This window comes from Ptiloglossa arizonensis, chromosome 7 (genome assembly GCF_051014685.1).
Source record: "Ptiloglossa arizonensis isolate GNS036 chromosome 7, iyPtiAriz1_principal, whole genome shotgun sequence".
Lineage (NCBI taxonomy): Eukaryota > Metazoa > Arthropoda > Insecta > Hymenoptera > Colletidae > Ptiloglossa > Ptiloglossa arizonensis.
In genome coordinates this window covers 19,050,392-19,069,915 of record NC_135054.1, presented here as the reverse complement: position 1 = coordinate 19,069,915, position 19,524 = coordinate 19,050,392, and the positions used below count along the sequence as shown (strand labels likewise).

General features: G+C 41.9%; 1 protein-coding gene across 7 annotated transcripts in view; it reads right to left on the bottom strand.

Annotated features, from left to right (window-relative positions):
- Positions 1-6,408: 6,408 nt before the first annotated feature.
- Krz (beta-arrestin protein kurtz) overlaps positions 6,409-19,524 on the bottom strand; it is a 60,327-nt gene continuing 47,211 nt past the window's right edge. For all 7 annotated transcript variants that reach the window (XM_076316984.1, XM_076316983.1, XM_076316985.1 and 4 more), the window contains 3 exons: positions 14,730-14,816; positions 12,941-13,087; positions 6,409-12,093 (listed from right to left, as the gene is read on the bottom strand). In XM_076316984.1, the coding sequence (XP_076173099.1) occupies positions 12,018-12,093; positions 12,941-13,087; positions 14,730-14,816 (310 nt within the window). In that variant the 3' untranslated portion in view covers positions 6,409-12,017. The remainder of the gene's footprint in view (positions 12,094-12,940; positions 13,088-14,729; positions 14,817-19,524) is intronic.

Below are 19,524 nucleotides of genomic sequence, written 5' to 3'. Positions count from 1 at the left end.
GAAAAGCGATATCACGAACGAAGAACTTCTCCAATATCCGGAACCTTGCTTCCTGTCTTGGATTTCTTTTCTTCCTCGTGCTACGTGCCATTGTTGCAGAAATTTCGCGATAGAAATTGATACATTTGTGAAAATTCATTCTCATTTATGCCCCATCTCCTTCCACTTTTTCCACTCGTTTATACTTCTCTCCACGATAAATGATTCCTTCGAACAAATAACCTTATAGTCTTCGTTCACTTCGGTTCGTTTACTTTACTTTACTCGACGGACAATAATAGATGAGATATAAGAACTCTATCCGCAATGTTTATTCGACTTTTCGTTCGTTGAACGTGGACTATAATTTCGTTTCACAATTCAAATCGCAGTTGTCGTTGAACAAATCACTGTTTATTTTTATCGCGCGAGGAGCTCGTCCGGATACAAAAATTACAAGAAAAGATAAACAATCTTTTATCCGTTAGTCCGGTGGAATAAAAATTACTATTTAAATTATAGAACGAACAAACATTGAAAGTTGCTTTCGTTCGAAGATCGCACCGATTCTCTGCAACTCGAATACGAAATTTCTCAAGGGTGATGACTCATGAAAAAGAAAGACTTTTTATTCCTCGATAGATCGAAAATAAGTATCAGAAACAAAGAGAAGACACAATAGAAATGTGTCGATGGAAAGTTACTTTCGTTCGTAGGTTGTACCGATTCTCTGCAACTCGAATACGAAATATCTCGCAACTCGAATACGAATGCGAGAAACTCGCGATTACCAGCCGAGAATGAATTTTTACAATCGGTTCGCGAAAGTTTCTCATTAGTAGAAAGATGTACGCGATGAGAAACGGAGCTCGTTCCGCCAATATTTTCACCGCGTTAAAACTAGGCTCGCGAACCTCTAAGCGACCCGTCTGGTCATTAAAGCGGGGCGTCGTAAAATTCACCGAGTCGAAAAGCGCATCGCGATCGTTTCCTCGACTTCTTGAACAGCCTGCTGGAATTACATTCGGTTGGTGCTTCACGAGTGGACTCGACGACTCGATTCAACGAACTGCTCCTGCGAAAATGAGTTCCCGCCACGGATCGGAGAACGTTTGTTCACGGTTAATTACGCTTCCTTGGACCTTGTACACACCGTCGGTGTCTTCGATGAATTGCGAACTCTTCGCGCTCCATCGTCGCTCCACGGTTGGTGCAAAGTATCCTCGTGAAAATTTCTTTCGTTGTTTTTCTCACGTGGCGAATTTGAAAGTACTTCTCCTTTGGCGTCCGAATTCGTTGATTTATCGAAAGAAAAAGCGTTGGAACGAGTGGAGATAAGTGAAAAGTTGTTTGGAGTAACAATGTGGCTCGAGAACGTACAAATATCGGTATTGGAGGCAGAGTCCATTTGGTAATTGTAAATATTGTAAAAGAATGGGCTATTTTCTGTAGAAAGTAAAGTAACGCCATGTTACTTTCATTCAGAGTTCCTTCAGTTTATATAAAAAAAAATATAGTACAATAGAGTGTCACATAATGGTGACACTAGAGAGTAAGAAAGTTATGATTTTATCTTGTAAGGGTGTGTTGTTAAAATTAAAAGTATTTCGGAAGATTGTTCCTTATTTTTTAAGCGTACAAAGTATTCGACTAGTTTCAATCATAAGTTGTGGACGAGATTAAGTTGGAAGCGAATTTCAGAGATAGGGAGAGTTGCAATATATTTTTGGAAGGTTGACGCGCGACGATGCGGGACACGCAATCTTTCGGTGATCTTAGTAGAGGGTCCATTGATTTCGTTTTGGGGATTGAGAATCTTTTCCAAGAGGTAAAACGGTCGAGAGGTACTTAGTATACTGTACACGAGACATCCGAATAATACGAGTCTCGCTTCTTCTTTTTTTTTCTTCGGTGGCAGCCATTCCAGATTTAATCTACGTATCGAGAAATACACACATTCTTTCGTTGTTCGAGATAAATTTTATGCAACCATTACGTATCAGGTTGGATCATTGAAAATGAGTAATAGTCTCCGTTGGCTACAGAAATGGATAAAATCTGCGTCTAGATAAAAATATCGAGTAACGAAGATGAACAATTTTTCATGCCTGGAAATAAAATTGGAATCGTGAATAAAAATCGGTGAAAAAATACAAGACCCAAAGATCGTCGTTACGTAAAAATTACAATGCTGTGGTATTAAACACTTCGAAAGAAGCACATAAAAATTTCACTGTCCCTGTCGAGTAAACTTCGTCGATAAATCTATAGGTTGATTTTATTTATCTATTATTTAAATCAAAGTCTACCTACATAAGGAGACTGGGTAACTACTAGCTCGAGGATGTTCCATTGATTTTCAAGCTGACAAAAAGAATACATGTACGTATTGATGAGAGAGAGAAAGATCACTTCTCTAAGGAGTTAGGAAACGTATTGGGTCAGACACTTCAGCCAGCATCCGCAAGGCGCGTGTCTGATAAAAAATTACTTCGTCCTCGTTCCCCTTATTCGTGGTACCAGGTTCTCCTTGTACCGCGATCAATTTTTCTTTTTATCGTTCCGCGATACGTATAATATTGAAATTTATTGACAAATTTTCGAAACAATAAATAAATCGGGGCAAAACCGTTTCATCGATAATAAAATTATTCTACCTTTGGTCAGACCATCCGATTCAACATTTACAATCACTCAAAACCTCTTCATATTCCATTTGCGCAGATCACTGCCAATTAAACCGCATCGCAAATTCGCGTATTTCAGCGACAACACGTATCGCGAGAGAGCATCGAAGCTTTTTGGACCACCTGTCCGTGAATATCGCGCGGAAACAGGAACACAGGTTTCGCGTTCTCGCTTTGTCGAGCGCGATAAATTCTCGTTGGAATTTGGACGCGTCGGAACGCCCCACAGCTCATTAACCGTGTCAAGAATTTTAGTTGGGTGATAAATGATACACCATTGTGAGTGTTGCGAATTGTAATTACAGTGAGAGAAAAAAAATCGAAAATATTCGGGTACGTCGATAGCGTGTGTATTCATCCAATTGGAACTATTCGAATTATTTTACGTTCGAATAAATTTGGAATACTTCGAGTGTTGCAAGATGCAATTTCGGCGAGGAAAAATTTTAAGTATATGCGTATATCGATAGCGCGTATACTCTTTCGATTGGAACTATTCGAATTATTTTACGTTCGAATAAATTTGGAATACTTTGAGTGTTGCAAGATGCAATTGCAGTGAGAAAAAAAATCGAAAATATTTGCGTACGTCGATAACGTGTATACTTTTTCGATTGGAATTATTCGAACTATTGGAATAATTTAATTTGATCCCAAATATGATTACCGGAATATTATTCTTTCGTTGAAAGATTATTTTCCATGGTTTGGAAACACAGTGACTCTAGAAAGAAAGTGTTTACAGTCGAAAAATGTAAATAACCAAGCATTTTTCCTTTTTGCGGTAGGTGCGAAGAGGGTCGAAAACAATGGTCGAAAGGTAGCGTGTTTATGAATAAATACATTTCAAATGCAATTGAATCCTCTCGCTGGCCAAACACAGAAAGCACTCTTACACTATTATTGTCCAATATTACCGAGCTGAAAGAGTGCTTTTCTTGATTCGATTCCAGAAGTATTATCGACAAAAAGTTCAACGAGTAGTCGCAGCTCTAGTTTCGACCCAGAGTCGATTGCAATTAAAGTTTCAACGTGGCAATCGCGATAAAAAAAGAAAAAAAAAATGTTTCAAAGATTCGACGCACGAAATTCGGTCAGGAAAGATGGAACTCAAAAGAAGTACGGAAAAAAAAAAGAACTCTCACGATGCTCATACGTGCCCACGTCACTCGACACTTCGAATTCTCGACCTCTTTCGAATTAACGTAGAGATATGAACATTGCAACCCTGCAATGTGATTTCAAAACGCACACGCGACTGAACGCGAAATCGAGCGTGTGATGTGTCTCCACGCACGAATGATCTCTGATAGGTTTGGCGTGCGCGTTAAATGCAGAAAAATTCTAAAGTGTCAGAACCGCGAAAACGTCTAAGACGACTTGTACCGAGTTTTGCATCGTATTATCGTTATTCAACATTGGGAATAATTCAGCCGTAATATCGAAGAAACCGTTTATTCTACTATTGCTTTCGAAATAAAAAAATTCTGCTAAACAATCGACACGATTTTGTCACAACGTTTGCATTACAATCAGCGAAATGTACATTCGAGTATCGAATCGAGAACTGGTTCAATACGTTGACCGTGACAACCTATTCCGAGGTGATCGAAATCGGGGGAGGATCGCCCCTGATACAATTATCGAAATAAGGGGAAAGAAATACAGGAGCGAGTTCGATTTCCAAAGTTGGTTGTTTAATCTACGAAACACGAGCCACGGTGCTGTCATCCGGTATAATTGAAACTGTCCGAACTTCTGTCGACAAGTTTCAAGGTGTTCTTTTTCATCACCCTCTTCGAGCCCCCGGATTGAAAGTTCGAGCTCGTCCACGGATAAGAGTCAGCGAAATCGTCGTCCTCGATACCGATCCTCGATTTCGCAGTCACGGCTTGTCGTTCGACTCCGTGGGACTCGTTTCATGCGATGCACGCCGTAGAAAATAATTACGGGATCGCTCGAACGAGATAAAGAACGAACGAAACGAATTACTATGGCGGACACGCGTTGTTTCCTTCGAGGGCGTAACAATTTTCGGACGACTTTGTCTCGAGGTCGTTTCGAGAAACGACGTAAGAAAACGAATGCAAAAAACCGTCATCCACCAATTGCCATTGCACGTGAAAAATTCGATAAAGTTACCGAACGATGCACCATACTCCAGTAAGAAAGTTTCCATCCTCGGTTGGAGTTCTTATTATCGTTATTGTTCTCCCTAATTCTCGTACCACCACGTTATGTGGAACACGCGGGAAAGTTTTCATTTTACGGACAGAAAGTTCCTACACGGCTCTCCACTAAATCGTGAAAATGCATCGTTACGACGTAATGCCTCTCTTTGTGAGTATTCACCGCGAGTACAGGCTGCAGACTCTCCGCTAGTTTGTGAATTATTCTTGGCCTTCACCCTCTCCATCTAATGCTGATTAAACGTATTCCATCCATCCCCGATTTATTAAGTCCGTTGGCGAAACTTTCGTCGTTTGCTCTTGTGATAGACCCATCATTGTGAATTTTAACGACTCGGTTGCCATAACGGTTCCTATTTACGCGAACCGGGAAACGAGGTACGAGCATATAGAACGCGATAAAAAGTGTTTATCAAGCTCGTTATTAAAGGATGCGACGAAATGGGTGATAAAACGTAACGTATCGGAGGAAGTCGCATAATAGTCAAGGATTCGCATCGAAGAATACGAATAGAAAGATTCGGTTGTCGAGAAACTGCTTGTTAATTTTTCTTCTGTCACTGGTGGGGTTAACTTAATTTTTGGAGCGGTTTTCGTAGCAGAAACGTAATTATTTTTAAATCAGAGAAGTCTGGATTGCTTCAAGATCGTCGAGTTACGGTAATCTGTGACAGGAAGTATTCCCCCACCGAGTCTCCCTGTGCGTGAACCCCCCCACTCTTAAGTGGGCGGAGCCAGAGGAGAAAATGAAGTGGTGAGGGTACTCAGTGACCGTGAACGGCCAATATGTTCCGTCGTCTCTTAATCCAGCGGATGATTAATATTTGCAATTCGTACTCAATGCAGAACTTGTTTAATACTATTAATCGTGCATCGTTCGCATCGAAGTATCATTCGATAATCGGAGCTTGGATCGAAGAAATAATTTAATCGTATAGGTCGATATGATCGTTCGAAAATCAAGAAATATTTCTTGTACAACTTTGTTCGCAAAAGGAAAACAGTACTCGCATAAATCAAAACCAAATAACGAAACGAAGAGATCGATGCCTCGATTAAAATCTCTCTGTTGCATACTCGAGTTAATTGCAAACTGTCTACTCGCCGAGCGTTATTGATTAAAGACTGCCACTGTGACGATGCTTGCAAACCGTATTACGAACTACTGGGATCATAGAAAGCTTGGTATCGGTAATCCCTTTGGCGCAAAGTCAAATACTTGTTGCTCGACGATGAAAGTAAACGAGAATAAGTTGAAAGCAGGTTGCACCACACGTGCAACCTGCCGGTTTAATTTTAATTACGGGTCCCGCGTTTCGAACTTGTCGGCGAGTTAAGTGCGTCGGAAATTTCAGTAATTAAACGGTCTTTTCTAGTATGACTCCGTGTACGCCCGTTTAAACGTATAACTTTGCAACTATGTTCGAAATTGCCAAAAATATTCGCAGCCGTCTCTCTCAATAAGCTCTGGCCAAAATACACGACTCGAGTGTTACCAACGTTTTCGATTATTGGACGCGATAACGTAAACCAGCACAAGAAATACCAGATGGTCCGATATACAGGATTTATTAAATTATTACAGCTATTATTATATGAGAATACACAATTTTTACATGTATATTATAATATATTACGTATCTCGCTATTTACTCTCTTCTTCCATTTCTCTTTTATACACACTCTTAATTAATATGTTCGTTTCTCTCGCAATACTTTGTTCTCATACAAAAATGAATTATTCGGTCGTTGGAACGACGCCGTTTTTCCTCTCTTTCTTTCTTTTTTTCTTTCTTCGTGTTTCTTTTTTTTGTTTTTTGTTTCTCTTTATTTTCCTTCGTTACTGAACCGTCGAGAATAAATTATGACCGCTCGAAACGCAATTTACACGTAAGAATAGCACTGCTTGTGGCCCATTTGTGACTCTCATCCCGTTTATCACGACGCGTAATACGGTCGTACAATACACATTGGTTTTGCTGGACGAAACAATTTTTTTCCCACTTAACCGATATCGCTTCTTTAAACTTAACTAACTATTATGCCCTGCGTGACCTACGCGTTCAACGTACTCCATACATAATGTACAATATACTACGAATAACGCGTATCTTTTCATATCCCCGGCAGGGGTTGTTAGACGTGTCGGCGACATAAACAGAGTCCAACGATTACAGTCGACTCGCGTTTCACACGGAAAGGAAGAGAATCTCGAGGATGGGCAGAGCCGAAACACTCGACACGGAATCATCTCGTTTTTCGAAGCGCCACGAATGAATTTGTTTCTCGTTGCATCGAGCCGGCACTCGATCAACACTCGTTGAAACGATTGGTTAAGCGCAACATTTATCGATTCAGTGACAACGACAGGTCCGTGTCGCGTATTTTTGCGGTCAAGACGACCTCCTCCCTTCAATTTCCAAGCTTGTACTCGTCCAAGGTCCACCGAGTTCCTCTTTCTCCGCTCCGCCAGGATTTCGGTTATCGTACAAAAAATATTCGCTCGAATATAAAATATACTCTCGCGCGTATTGTACATGCCCGCGTTCCTTCGTCTTTTCCTCTCCACGTAGCACCGTTAAGCTTAGGGTCGCTTCCCCCGAAGCGAGACACGTCGAACGATCGTATATGCATCGCGGTACAATTATTTTTACAATGCCCGTGGCCTTTCGGGTTACAAAGACGGTTCAAATCGCGCGCGTTCGCGACCGGAGTCGATTGGCCGTTCAAGGTCACTCGAGACCCATCCCCACCACCGTGGCGTTAGGCTGTCGCGCAGCTCCCACTACCGCGTTTACTCGTTTCCCGCGCAGGCGCGCGCCGTGCGTCGTCTCGAAGTGAAAGTGAGAGTGAGTCGCGCTTGATGCGATTCGTGGCGGGGGAAATGGATCTCGGGTAACCGATCGATCGAAGCTGCAATATCGATTCAACGTTGCGGAAAGTGGTACGCGAAGATTCGTGATACAGCTCGTTCTCCTTTTTCCCGACGATTTCGAAACGACCCCAAACTTACGGACAGCGACGCACTTCGACCTACGAGATAGTTTAAACATTAAGTGAACATTCGCAGTTAATTCTGGGGATGGTTCGATCAATAATTCCTAGAGAAAAAAAACTATGTTCGTTGCTGCGCAAACACGCACGCTTCTTCCCCCGAAAATCTCCCAGAAGCTTCTTCGCTTACGAAACATCGAAGAGAGAGATGCTGGCTTTGGTATAATCGGTAATCTCTCCTAATAACACTCTGTAAATGCTAAATCGATAAAAAATACTATTCTTCCTTGCCTCCTGTATATACATGCGCACGTTAAAACGCCAGGAGCACGGTCGACGTTGCTCCGGCTGATCTCTGTTGGTCAAAATTGAAGAGAATGACAAGTTAACTACCGTTCGTTTGGTCTGTTCAATTGACTTTTCGTTCGTTCATCGCAACAGAAAAAAGTGGCAACCGGTTCGCCACGGAGCTCCTACGAGAATCTAAGCGAACTTGTTCTTCATCTTGAAGGTGGGCGTCCTTAAAAATAACACCTTGCCAGGCTATTGTCTCTTCAGTTTTGAGCCAACAAATCATTCCCCTCAAGACGTATAATCACGTTATTAATTGTAAGTTACACTCGTTTAATTAACACGCTCGCTGTCGCTGCAGTGCCCTCGCAAAAACTGACATTAATTTCGATAAAGTAACGATTAATTGACAGCGGACGCCTTAACGCTTGAATCGTGCTAATACAACAAATATAGTGTTCCTAAGCCGCAGACCGGTGACTCGTGAAGTGCGATCGACACGAAAGAAAAATTATATTATTCAACGATGCAACGCTCTTGGGACCAATTCCCATGGAACAGCTTGCTTTCGATGCAATTTAAATTTGTAAAAGGAAAATTTCTTCCCTTTTAACTCTGTCGACCAAAACTTTCATAGTTCACGATTCAAAGAGTGACACGCGGTCGAACCTGAGATACGAAATAAAGGTATTCGTGTCGTTGCTCTTATCGTGTAGGAGGCTAACCGAAGTTGTACCACGAGTAAAGAGAAAAACGTTTCGGTTTTACGATCGATTTTTATATTTTCACGACATTCGGACTCCTATCGGTCGAAGAAGCAACGTCACGTGACCCGAAAATTGCTCAAAAATTGTTGGAGCATCTTTCGCACGTTTATTTGAACGCAAGTCATCGAGCCGGTTTGATCTGCTACTCGGAGTCTACTTTAATATTTCACGTTTGTTTCTAAAGGCATATACATTAAACACGTACACCTGGAATGATCCCTTCCTCTCGATTGCGCTTGGAATTGCTCGGTGAATTCTGCTTCGATTCGTTTCGTGCCGTCTCTTGACAAGAGAATCACTATTACATCGACGAACATTGAACGTAAATCGTAAACGATCCAGAGAAACTCATGTGGAATTGATGCTCCGTGTAGAATACAGGTGATTCAGTTTGACAAACAGTCTTCGTAGATCGTAACGGACTGGATCGATTATCGTCCGCGTCAATCGAAATCTCCTCGAAAAAAAATGTCCAATGGTAATCCAAGTAACAAGGATGGCACCATAAATGTTTCGTTCGGTACAAAAGCGTGATACATAAAAAAGGAATACAAAATCGTACGATTAGTAGCGTCGCAAGAAACCCAATTCTCGACCTCGGTATAAACGTGTAAAAGCTAAAACCGCTGCAATTTCATCTAATTCCTTTTTATAACCAGCGTTGCGTAATTTATCGTTAAGCATGTGACGCAAGGTTTACATACATCTATACATATATATGTGTGTATATAGTCACGTATATATAACGTTTAAGTAGGATTCGTTGAATTTGTTGTAAGACGCCAAATACAAAGATATATCTACGGTAAATGTAACGCATTCTTTCAATAATTGTTCGCGACGATCATTTGTTGTCCGTTCAACGATGTTAGAGCTTCCTAGCTGGGTACAACTGTTTCGTGGATTTCTCATTAGTCGAATTAGTCGTAAACACCGTTTCGAAAGATCAGAAATTACAATCGTATCGTTCGGACAATGTTTCCAAACCGAAATTCGTTTAAGATCCTTCGTGCTTTCACAGCCTTTTCGTGCTTGCACACAGATAAGATTGTTAGAGACTTCCGCGTGTAAGTTGTTTCTTGGATAATGATTCCAACTGTTTGCCAACATTGCAATTGACTTTATCAAGGCCTCCAATTTCCATCGATACTGCAGAGTAGGCCGCAGTATGGTCTCGGATCCTCGTCGATACGTTAAAACTGCGTTACGCTATGGTAGTGCCGAGGGATCAGGCTCCTGATACTGTGATTTATCGTAGCGCGGCTCTCAATTACTCGACAACACACCCGTGATGATTATAATCCCGATGATTCCGTTAATATCGTCCAGACACCCAACGATGACATTAATATAATTCTTAAAAATCTAACGACGCGGTCATATCGAAGCATAACCCTGGATTCTCGATACGAATCTCCGATAAAACCAGTTGATACGGCAGCAAGACATTGGAATCACGTTCCACGCTCAGAAACCTCTATCGGATCTGACTACTAGGTCGTTTTTAAAGGTATACAACGTATTAACGATAAATCCTGCGTTGCGACATTGTCAAACGTAGGGTACGGAGAGTCAAATCGGGTCAGTCAGCTCGTGGCTCCCATCGCTCCATTTACCCAACGTTCGAAAAGGCTGCAACTTGATCACCGTTCTGACAAACGTGGCCGTCCTCTGTCGCCAACAATAACTCAACGTTCAAAGTAACGTAAAAACAAAACGTTAAATGCACTGAATCCCATGTCCGAAGACTGTACGGAGAACAATACCCGATCGATCAGACCGTTGGATCAGAATCCAGTATCCAGACCTACGGCATGCTCGACCGCTGCTCTACCATTCAGCTGTCCAGGTCATTTACGGATTCTTTATCCCTAAGTCTACTGTTCAAAATTTTTCCACAGTGATTCGAATCGTTCAAGACGGTGAAACAAAAGGGGAACATACTTCGTAGGATGACCAGAAATGGTCTACGAAAAAGTAATCTATCATAATTCTACGGAAACGAATAAATAGTAGTCCGTGTAGTAGTCTGGCTGAACAAAGACGACCATTTTCTCTTCCCCGGGTACTCGGTAAACAAGCGCGAGTTTCCTCCGACTTGGACACAAACGTGCACCTACAGGTCCGCGACTGACAGGAGTAATTTTGCGCGAATCAACGTGTAACACTGGCTGCATTACATTATATATACTGGCCATGTAATTAAAGTTACAGAAACATCTGTCCATTTATAGTCCCATCCAGAGACTCTGTTTCGCCTTTTGAAATAGTCTTCGACGTAGTTCGCCAAGTAGTCCTTCCCCGAAAGACGAATTTCGTCACTCGTAATCGATAGAGCTATTAATAAATACGTCATTGGCTAAGGTTCGTTATCTTTTTTTTTCTTTTTCAAATTTTTCTCTGTTTTTTCTTTTTCCTTTTTCTCCCCCATGATATCCTCCATATCGAACGACGCGTTCGGGTTTTTGATGCCTCGTTATACTCGTCACGAATAAAACGCGTCAAAGTGTAAACGCTCCGTCACGACGAGGGCAGCGTATCGTTCGTCCGATGTGCGTTGTTGTTCCCGCTACCCTTGAGAACGCGTTTACCATTTTGTGCAGCAATTAGTACCATTCTGAGGATGTGCGTTTGTCGATGGACGATCGACGAACCGGGCGACAGATTGGAAACGAAATTCCCCGACGATAATAGACTCGTCGAACGATACAACCGTTTTCGTTACTTTGTGGCTCGAGTGAGCTGTGTTTTACTTTTTCGTTTTATTTATTTTCCTTTTTTTTTCTTTTTCCATTTCTTTCCGAACGAACACACGCGATACGTGGATCCCGAACGATCATCGATCGTTCACGGCGGCGGTACGCGTTATGGGCGGTGTTTGTATCGCGTTGGCTCCGGTTTACCGAACTCTTTTCTCGCGAGGCAATCGAATCGAATTGTGTTGTGTGCATGTGTTTTTGTTTTTGTTTTGTTTGTTTTTTTTTTCTCCTTTTTTTCATTTTCATTTTTTTCTCTTTCTTTTATGAGATTAGCTTCGTCAGCGATGCAGCGTTTCGGAACATTGGACGTTTTGCTGTTTCGTACAAGCGAATGGTGTCTGAACTACTTGGTCAGGCCTCCGCCTCGCCTTTCAGCCTGAGGCGGGCGAAGTCTTCGAAGATTATGTCGTCGTCGCCGGATGCCTCTCTGGAAACAGAAAGAAACGACGGAAATGTAAAACGAGAAGCGACGCGCAACAACAAACACCGAACACCCGTAGCTGCATTTGGTGATACGAAAGGACGAGCACAATGAATCTCCGTGAACCGGTGAAGAAGTTGAAGTAATTTTATATATACACACACAACGAAAGCGAAGGAAGTAAATATAGTTCTACTGGCGAGTAATAGCTCTAATAGTGTGTGCAAAACGCATACCAGCAAACGGTCTTTCAACCGTCAAGAATCGCTCGGCAGAACTACAGAATCGCGCGTAGAGATAGTTTCAACATAGGTAGAAAACATCGACGATCGTCTCAAATTAATAGGAATTACCTAACGTGATTGCTCGCGGTACGAACTTCCTTCGATCAGACCTTGAAAAATTCGATTTCGATATGTAAGAACATCCATTGGCCATGATGCCAATCGTCAGGCGCACACTTGAGAAATCGAGTATTATCTCTCTCCTTCTCTCTTTCTCACACATATATACATACACACATTCCGTTTCGTCTTTGTAAATTACCGAAATAATTCGAGCACACACATTCGGGATCTATACTCCGGACAATATGACGATGTTTGCGCATACGGTGATCTCTGACCGACGAGCAGTCTCTCGGTTGGCGATTAACGCGCCGGATCGACAAGAAGCAGAACTCCCGTCTTCCGAGAAAACGTTCCAAGCGTTTCCTAATAATATTAGAGCGCCGAATAAGGGACACATTGTCAGCAGTATAGACGTCAGCGATGAATGATTTCGTGGAAGCGATCGACACGTTCCTCGCCGACGAGAATAGCCCGACAGCGGTACTTAAATATTGACCACGTACGTGTCCAATTGGATGAGGTTCGTGTCGAGCGATGTTTTACCGCTGTCTGCTTTTTGCGTAGGGCTTGGACGCGCGGTGGATGGCCCCGGTTCCTCCTCTTCCGGCTTCGGGTGCATCAGGATGAACGGCAGCTCCGCGACCAATTCACTGTAAACGATATACAGGGCGAACGTTAAAAAAAAAGAGAAACATGGTTTGCGTCTACGACACGTTTGCTTCGCCCCGACACGAATGGCTAATCGCGATTAAAGGTTAACAAGCTTGGCCAATTCCGACTTTTCTTCATCGTTCTCGATACAAGGAAAAGTGTCTGTACTGCTTTAAGAGCTCGTGGCTGCGTTATATCGACTCGAAAATATTACTGGTCTTCTGGAAGACGATAAGATTGGGTAATTACGATTTTACTTTATTGCTTTCCGTACAAGAAAATGTATTTCAGATACTCGGAGAGATTTAGATATGTTCCACGTGGTAGCGATATTGGCTCGAAAACAATACTGGTCTGGGTTAGGTCAACAAGGTTGGGCAATTACGACTTCTCTTTATTAGTTTTAATACAAGACGGTATGTGCACTACTTTGAAAGATAGGTACCGTGTGGAACGTAGGTGTGTTCTATGTGGTAGTGGTATTGGCTTAAAAATAATACCGGGGTCGTGCAAGTCTATAAGGTTGGGTAATTACGACTTCTCTTTATTAGTTTTAATGCAAGAAAAAGTATCTCTGCTGCTTTGAGAGATCATAGGTATGTTCTATGCGGTAGTGATATCGGCTTGAAAATAATACCGGTCTTCTGAGAGTTAACAAGGTTGGGTAATTACGATTTCTCTTTATTAATTTTAATACCGGAAAAAGTGTGCGTACTACTTTGAGGGATTATTGGAATGAAAATATTAGCGAACTTCTGAAAGTTAAGGTCGAGTAAGTTTGATTTTTCTTTATTACGAGGTAAAGTATTTACGAAGATTGCCAATTAAAGACATCAAACGGGACTGTGTTTCATATTTTTTTAATTTCTACATTATTTCTAAAGCTGAGTTCTTTTTTTGGTACTCCAACGTTTTCGTTATAAGCACCTGAAAACTTATTCTCGTTCGATTTCCAATTCAACGGTTACAATGTCCGATAAACGACCGGGAAATCCGTAATTTTACCATTTTTTTTTAAATCTTTCGCGATGCATTTAAACATCGTAGACTCGAATCACGGTAAAATTACAAATGGCACTCCATTTAACGCTCGAATTCGCGCGGAACGATCGTACACCGTGACGTATGGCTCGGTAGCGTGGAGTTCCGGTTTTCGAAATTTGGAAAAAATCCCTCGAGATAGCGTTCAAAAACCGTGCACTCGAATTAAAGTAAAATCCGAAACGGTGTTCCACTTAGCGTCCGATTTCGCGTCGGAATGACCCGCGCGCTGTAAAATATTTCACGGACAGCGTGGAATTTCGGTTTTCGAGATTTTCAAAAATCCCACGAGTCGCGTTCGAACATCGTATATTCGAATTACGCCAAAATTTGAAAGGGATCCGATTCCGATAGTACGCCATTAAAATTCTGCTCGATAACGCGAGAATTCAGTTTTCGATCACAAGGTTGCATTTCTTTCTTTTTCTTTTTTTTTTTTACGGGGTCCGTAATTAAGGATGCAATTTCAATTTTTTTTTCTTTCCTTTTTTTTCCATTCGTCGGAATTAACCCAACCTATCGTCAACCGGCGCAATATTTAATGCTCGACCGTATACGAAACGAAGTTGTTAAAATAAATATTCTTTGGTTTGAACTTACCCTGCAAGTGGGCTAAGGCAAAGTTTCACTTTCACTTTGTACTGGACGATAATCCCGAGGTTCTCACGTTGCGAGGGATCCACCACACTGCGAAACAGTACAATTACCATCGACGTCTGATTTCCTTGTAATCTTCTAATTTCCAAGCGGCGCATGCACGTGTGTTAGCGCTACACGGACAATAACCACCCACGAAAAACACACTCGGCGGTGAAATCATAGTTACAGTGGCCGGAACGTCGAGAGCAAAAAGATTTCTACCGGTAAGCCGAGATTGCAGATAGTAATCGAGGGAGAGAGAGAAAAAAAAAAGTGTATCGCAGCTTTGTTGGGTTGCAGGAGTAGGCTTCAAAGCGAACGTACAAGCGGAATCATGCAGTTTCGAAGCAACAAGTACAAAGCGACCATTCGAACGAGAAGAAGCGGAGGGGTAGGATGATATCGATTCTGTCCAAGCTTACACGCTTTGGAATTCGTACGATTCGATGTTCTCGCGAGTGACCGCCGCATAGGCGAAAAAGGGGTGTCAAATAAATACGAGCAACAGGATTTTATACATCAATCAACGTCGAAACGTTCGTTACGTATTGAACGATAATATTCTTGCGTCACTTTTGTACTTTGTTATCTCTGGAGAAAAGAAAAAGGGTAATTTGGGAGTACGAATTGAACAATAATATTCTCGCGTTATTTTTGTACTTTGTTATCTCTGAAAAAAATAAAAAGGGTAATTTGAGAGTTTGTTACGAATTGAACAATAATATTCTCGTCCCAATTTCCTACTTTGTCGTCTCCGGAGAAAATAAAACCAGTAATTTGCGAGTAGAAAGTGTTCACACGGGTTGTAAAAAGCATTTTATTTTCTTCGCTGTAAAATCGTCCACCTAATTATTTTCTTTTGCTCCAGTACGTGTCGCGTGTAATGGAAAATGCGTTGCATAAATCACTTTAATAATCTGGAACTTCCACGTGGATCGTTGTTCATAGAAATGCTCCGTTCGAAAATCACAGGGCACCGTTTTGATAAATTTTTATCGTACGGTGTAAATTATCGAAATTTTGCGCAAATCGTGTATTCTTTTGTTCTACACATAGCTAATGGTATAAAATATATAAAAAAAAAAACGAGTCTTCTCCTTCAACGATTATTCTTTATTGAATCTTTACGATATCCCAGTAGGTGTCCTATGACTTCTAACCGAGGTGTGTGCTAAATCGTACGATGACTTTCGTCGTTCGATAAACCATATCGAACAGTATAGTACCAAATTGCTCGATAAGTTTCATCGAACGACGAAACTTAACGTACAAGAAATTACACGCGTACGGAGTACCGATCGAATTTCGTTTGAAAACGTTGAAACCGAGCTCGAAGTTACGCAAGTAGGATATTATCGTTCGTTTGTGATTCGAGTTGCGATTATTCGGCAAGCCCCTCCTCCGCCACGGCGATTGAAACGCGACGATGGTTCATTTTTCGTCGTATCTCTCCACGGATGAACAGCGGTTCGGGTTTTTCGTAGCAGTGTCGACGAAGCGGAACCGATTCATTCTTCGACGTAACTTTCCACGTCGCGCGAACGCGCGCGCGCAAAGTAAAGAAAAAAAAAAAGAAGGAAGAACAACTCGATAAAACTCTCCGAATCTACGCCCCGTGATCCAATCAGGAGACGCACAATCCCGTTCTCGGCGCAGTGCAGAAGAAATCGTGTCCAGAAATACGCACTAGTGGGTTCTATCAAGCAGCCAACGCGACGGCCTAGAGGAGTCTCGCTTCCCGATTATCGGTGCTAAAACGTGCCAGTCCGCTGGAGATCGTCAGCCATTTTCTCCCAAAAAGGGAGAGAGAGAGAGAGAAAGAGATAGAGAAAGAGAGAAAGAGAAAATATGTATATATATATATATATAAAAAAAAAAAAAAAGAAGAGAGAAACGTTTCGAAATAATAAGAAATTTGCCGCAGAGCACGGTGGAACGCGCGCGTTGCTTTTTCACGACTTCTCTCGCCTGTCACACCCGTAGAATTATGGTCGTCGTTATCGCGGATTGGACCCGCGATTATTTGCATAATTGCGCGGTAATTACCATCCCGGTTGTATCTTTATTGCTGTATCGAAAACAACCCAACGATCGCTCGATAACGCGCGTAAAAGCGTAACACGCTCGTCACTTTCGGTGCGCCCGCGCGAGCGTTCGGAGCGATACATTGTAATTTTCGGCGATAAATCGTTCGATTTATTTGTTTGTTACGTAGAAACCGAAGTTCACGAACGTTCGGAACCGTCGACCGTAGCGGATTCGACCTCGTTTGCCAATTTTGCAATATTCCGCAGAGCGGCACGAACTGGTTGGAAACTTCGGTGCGAGTTTGGATCACTGGCAACGTTGAAAAAGTGAATATTACTTTTTTTCGACGCGGAGCTTGGAAACAAATGGAAGCCCCGACGGGCCTGGAAAATATTCGAGAGAATTGAATTCGATACCATTTTTAGTTGCTCGACTTCTTGGCAATCTTTTTCCTACGGTGTTGCGGAGGGAGTAATAAAATTTCGAGTTCGTTTGCTTCGAGCGGAACGAAAATTACGTCGAGCCGAAGGGAGAGGGGATAAAAGAGGGCGGAGTACCCGCGAGAATTTAAACGTCCTTTTAAAATTTGAGAAACGACGAAATTGTTCAGAATTATTTTCAACGATCTCGATTCAATCGAATCGACAAGTTCGTGATTCGAAAAGACCAGGGATTCCATTTTCCAGATACAATTTGTCCACAGACGTAAAAAGTTATTCGAAAACATTCCCAGCCATCTGGATTGGATAGAATCGATAACATTGCAGTGTCTCTAAAGAAGTAAAAAATTATTTAAAAACGTTTTCAGCCATCCGGATTGAATGGAATTGGTGTAGTTTCAAGCTCGGGAGATTCGATCTTCGAAATCGTGTTTCTTTAAAGAAGTGAACAATATTTAAAAACATTTTCAGCCGTCTGAATCGAATGGAATCGATAACGTTGTAATGGTTTCATATCGGGAAATTCGGTCTTCGAAATCGAGTTTCTCTAAAGAAGTAGAAAATTAATTAAAAGCATTTCCAGCCGTCTGAATCGAATACAATTGATAACTTTGTAGTTTGAAAATCGGGAGATTCGATCTTCGAAATCGAGTTTCTCTAAAGAAGTAGAAAATGATTTAAAAACATTTCCAGTCGTCTGAATAAAATACAATCGATAACTTTGCAGCTCGAAAATCGGCGGATTGAATTTTTCGAGACAACGAACTCGTACGTCTGCAACTAAACAATTCGAGGTCTCCCTCCACAAACGTCTCGTCTCGAACGAGCAACGGTGGCATAATTCTGCGAGTGTTCGGCAACAAAGTCCGGTCTGAGCGAGGCAACGAAACGTTACGGACGAACAGGAGGAGAGTGCAACGCGATCGAATCGACCCGACTCGACGAACGAAAGAAAAACCGCGGCGTTTCGGTTCCGAATATAGCACCGCAAGCGGAAGAACCGCGCTCACGCGATGAAAGCTAGCAGACAGTCGCTATTTTCGATCGAGCGGGATATACCGCTCGAAACAATTAATGGTTCGCGCTTCTGGAGGATCGGGGTGCAACGAATGCACCGTGTACATGGAATGCAGCGATACTTGCATCCACGAGAATATTTCCCTACTTCGATGTTTACTTTGTTCTTTTTAAATTTATCTCCTTTTTTACCAAGTTATTGGAAATAAACAAAAATATAGGTCGTGACCGATAAGACGGCTGTTCGATGATTATATTCTGGTGTTTATTGTGATCGAGTTTCGAATCGTAAATTCGTTTACGTTTCCAATAGTTTCTAGATGTAATTGCACATTGTACGGTGTTCGGTCGCCTTTGATCGCGCACGGTGTGTAAATTTACGATCGAAAGAAGGAAGCAAGGTCGAAGGTAAAAGAACCCCGATCGCTTTCACGCGTCTCTTCCATTTTCAGTTATATACTCCATACTGGGTAACGTTTCAAAGCTCTCGCCCAGCCCCTACCGTGTCGCGGACAGTTCTTCCGTCCGGCAACGAGGGAAAAAAGATCTCGATGGAGCTCGTTACGTGAGATTAATGCCGTGGAAGCGTGCGTGTGATCGAAAAGGTTGGTCCCACTGGGTGGAGGAAGTAGCTTACGCGACTGGTTTCGGATAGTGATGAGAATGATACCGAATCGATGCTAACGTAAGTTGCAACGGCGTCGAACAGTATCGAAGAGGACGGATACTCGTTTGATACTTCTATGGAAGTATCGGTGGGTATGTGATTCTTCTACAGAAGTATCGGTGCATACGTGATACTTTTACAAAGTATCTCTGTAATTTATATTTCCACAAACAAATATTAGTGCACTGTTGGTATTTTTGTAAAAGTATCACATTGTAGATTCTTCTGTAAAAGTATCGACATACTGTTCATACTTCTGTAAAAGTATCACATTGTTGATTCTTCTGTGAAAGTATCACATTGTTGATTCTTCTGTGAAAGTATCACATTGTTGATTCTTCTGTGAAAGTATCACATTGTTGATACTTCTGTAAAGGTATTGACACCTTGTGGATACTTCTACAGAATCATTATGTCACAATGTTGTGCACCAGATAATTTTATATTTTAATTGCCAAAGTTTTTCTCCCGCGCAGTTGTTTCACATCGATTATTATACGATATCGTACGATACTTTTCGATACTTTTTACCAACTTCTTTAGTATAAAATTGCTCGAGTACCGCCCATACTTAATCGTATCAGTCTCATCGCTATGTACAAGG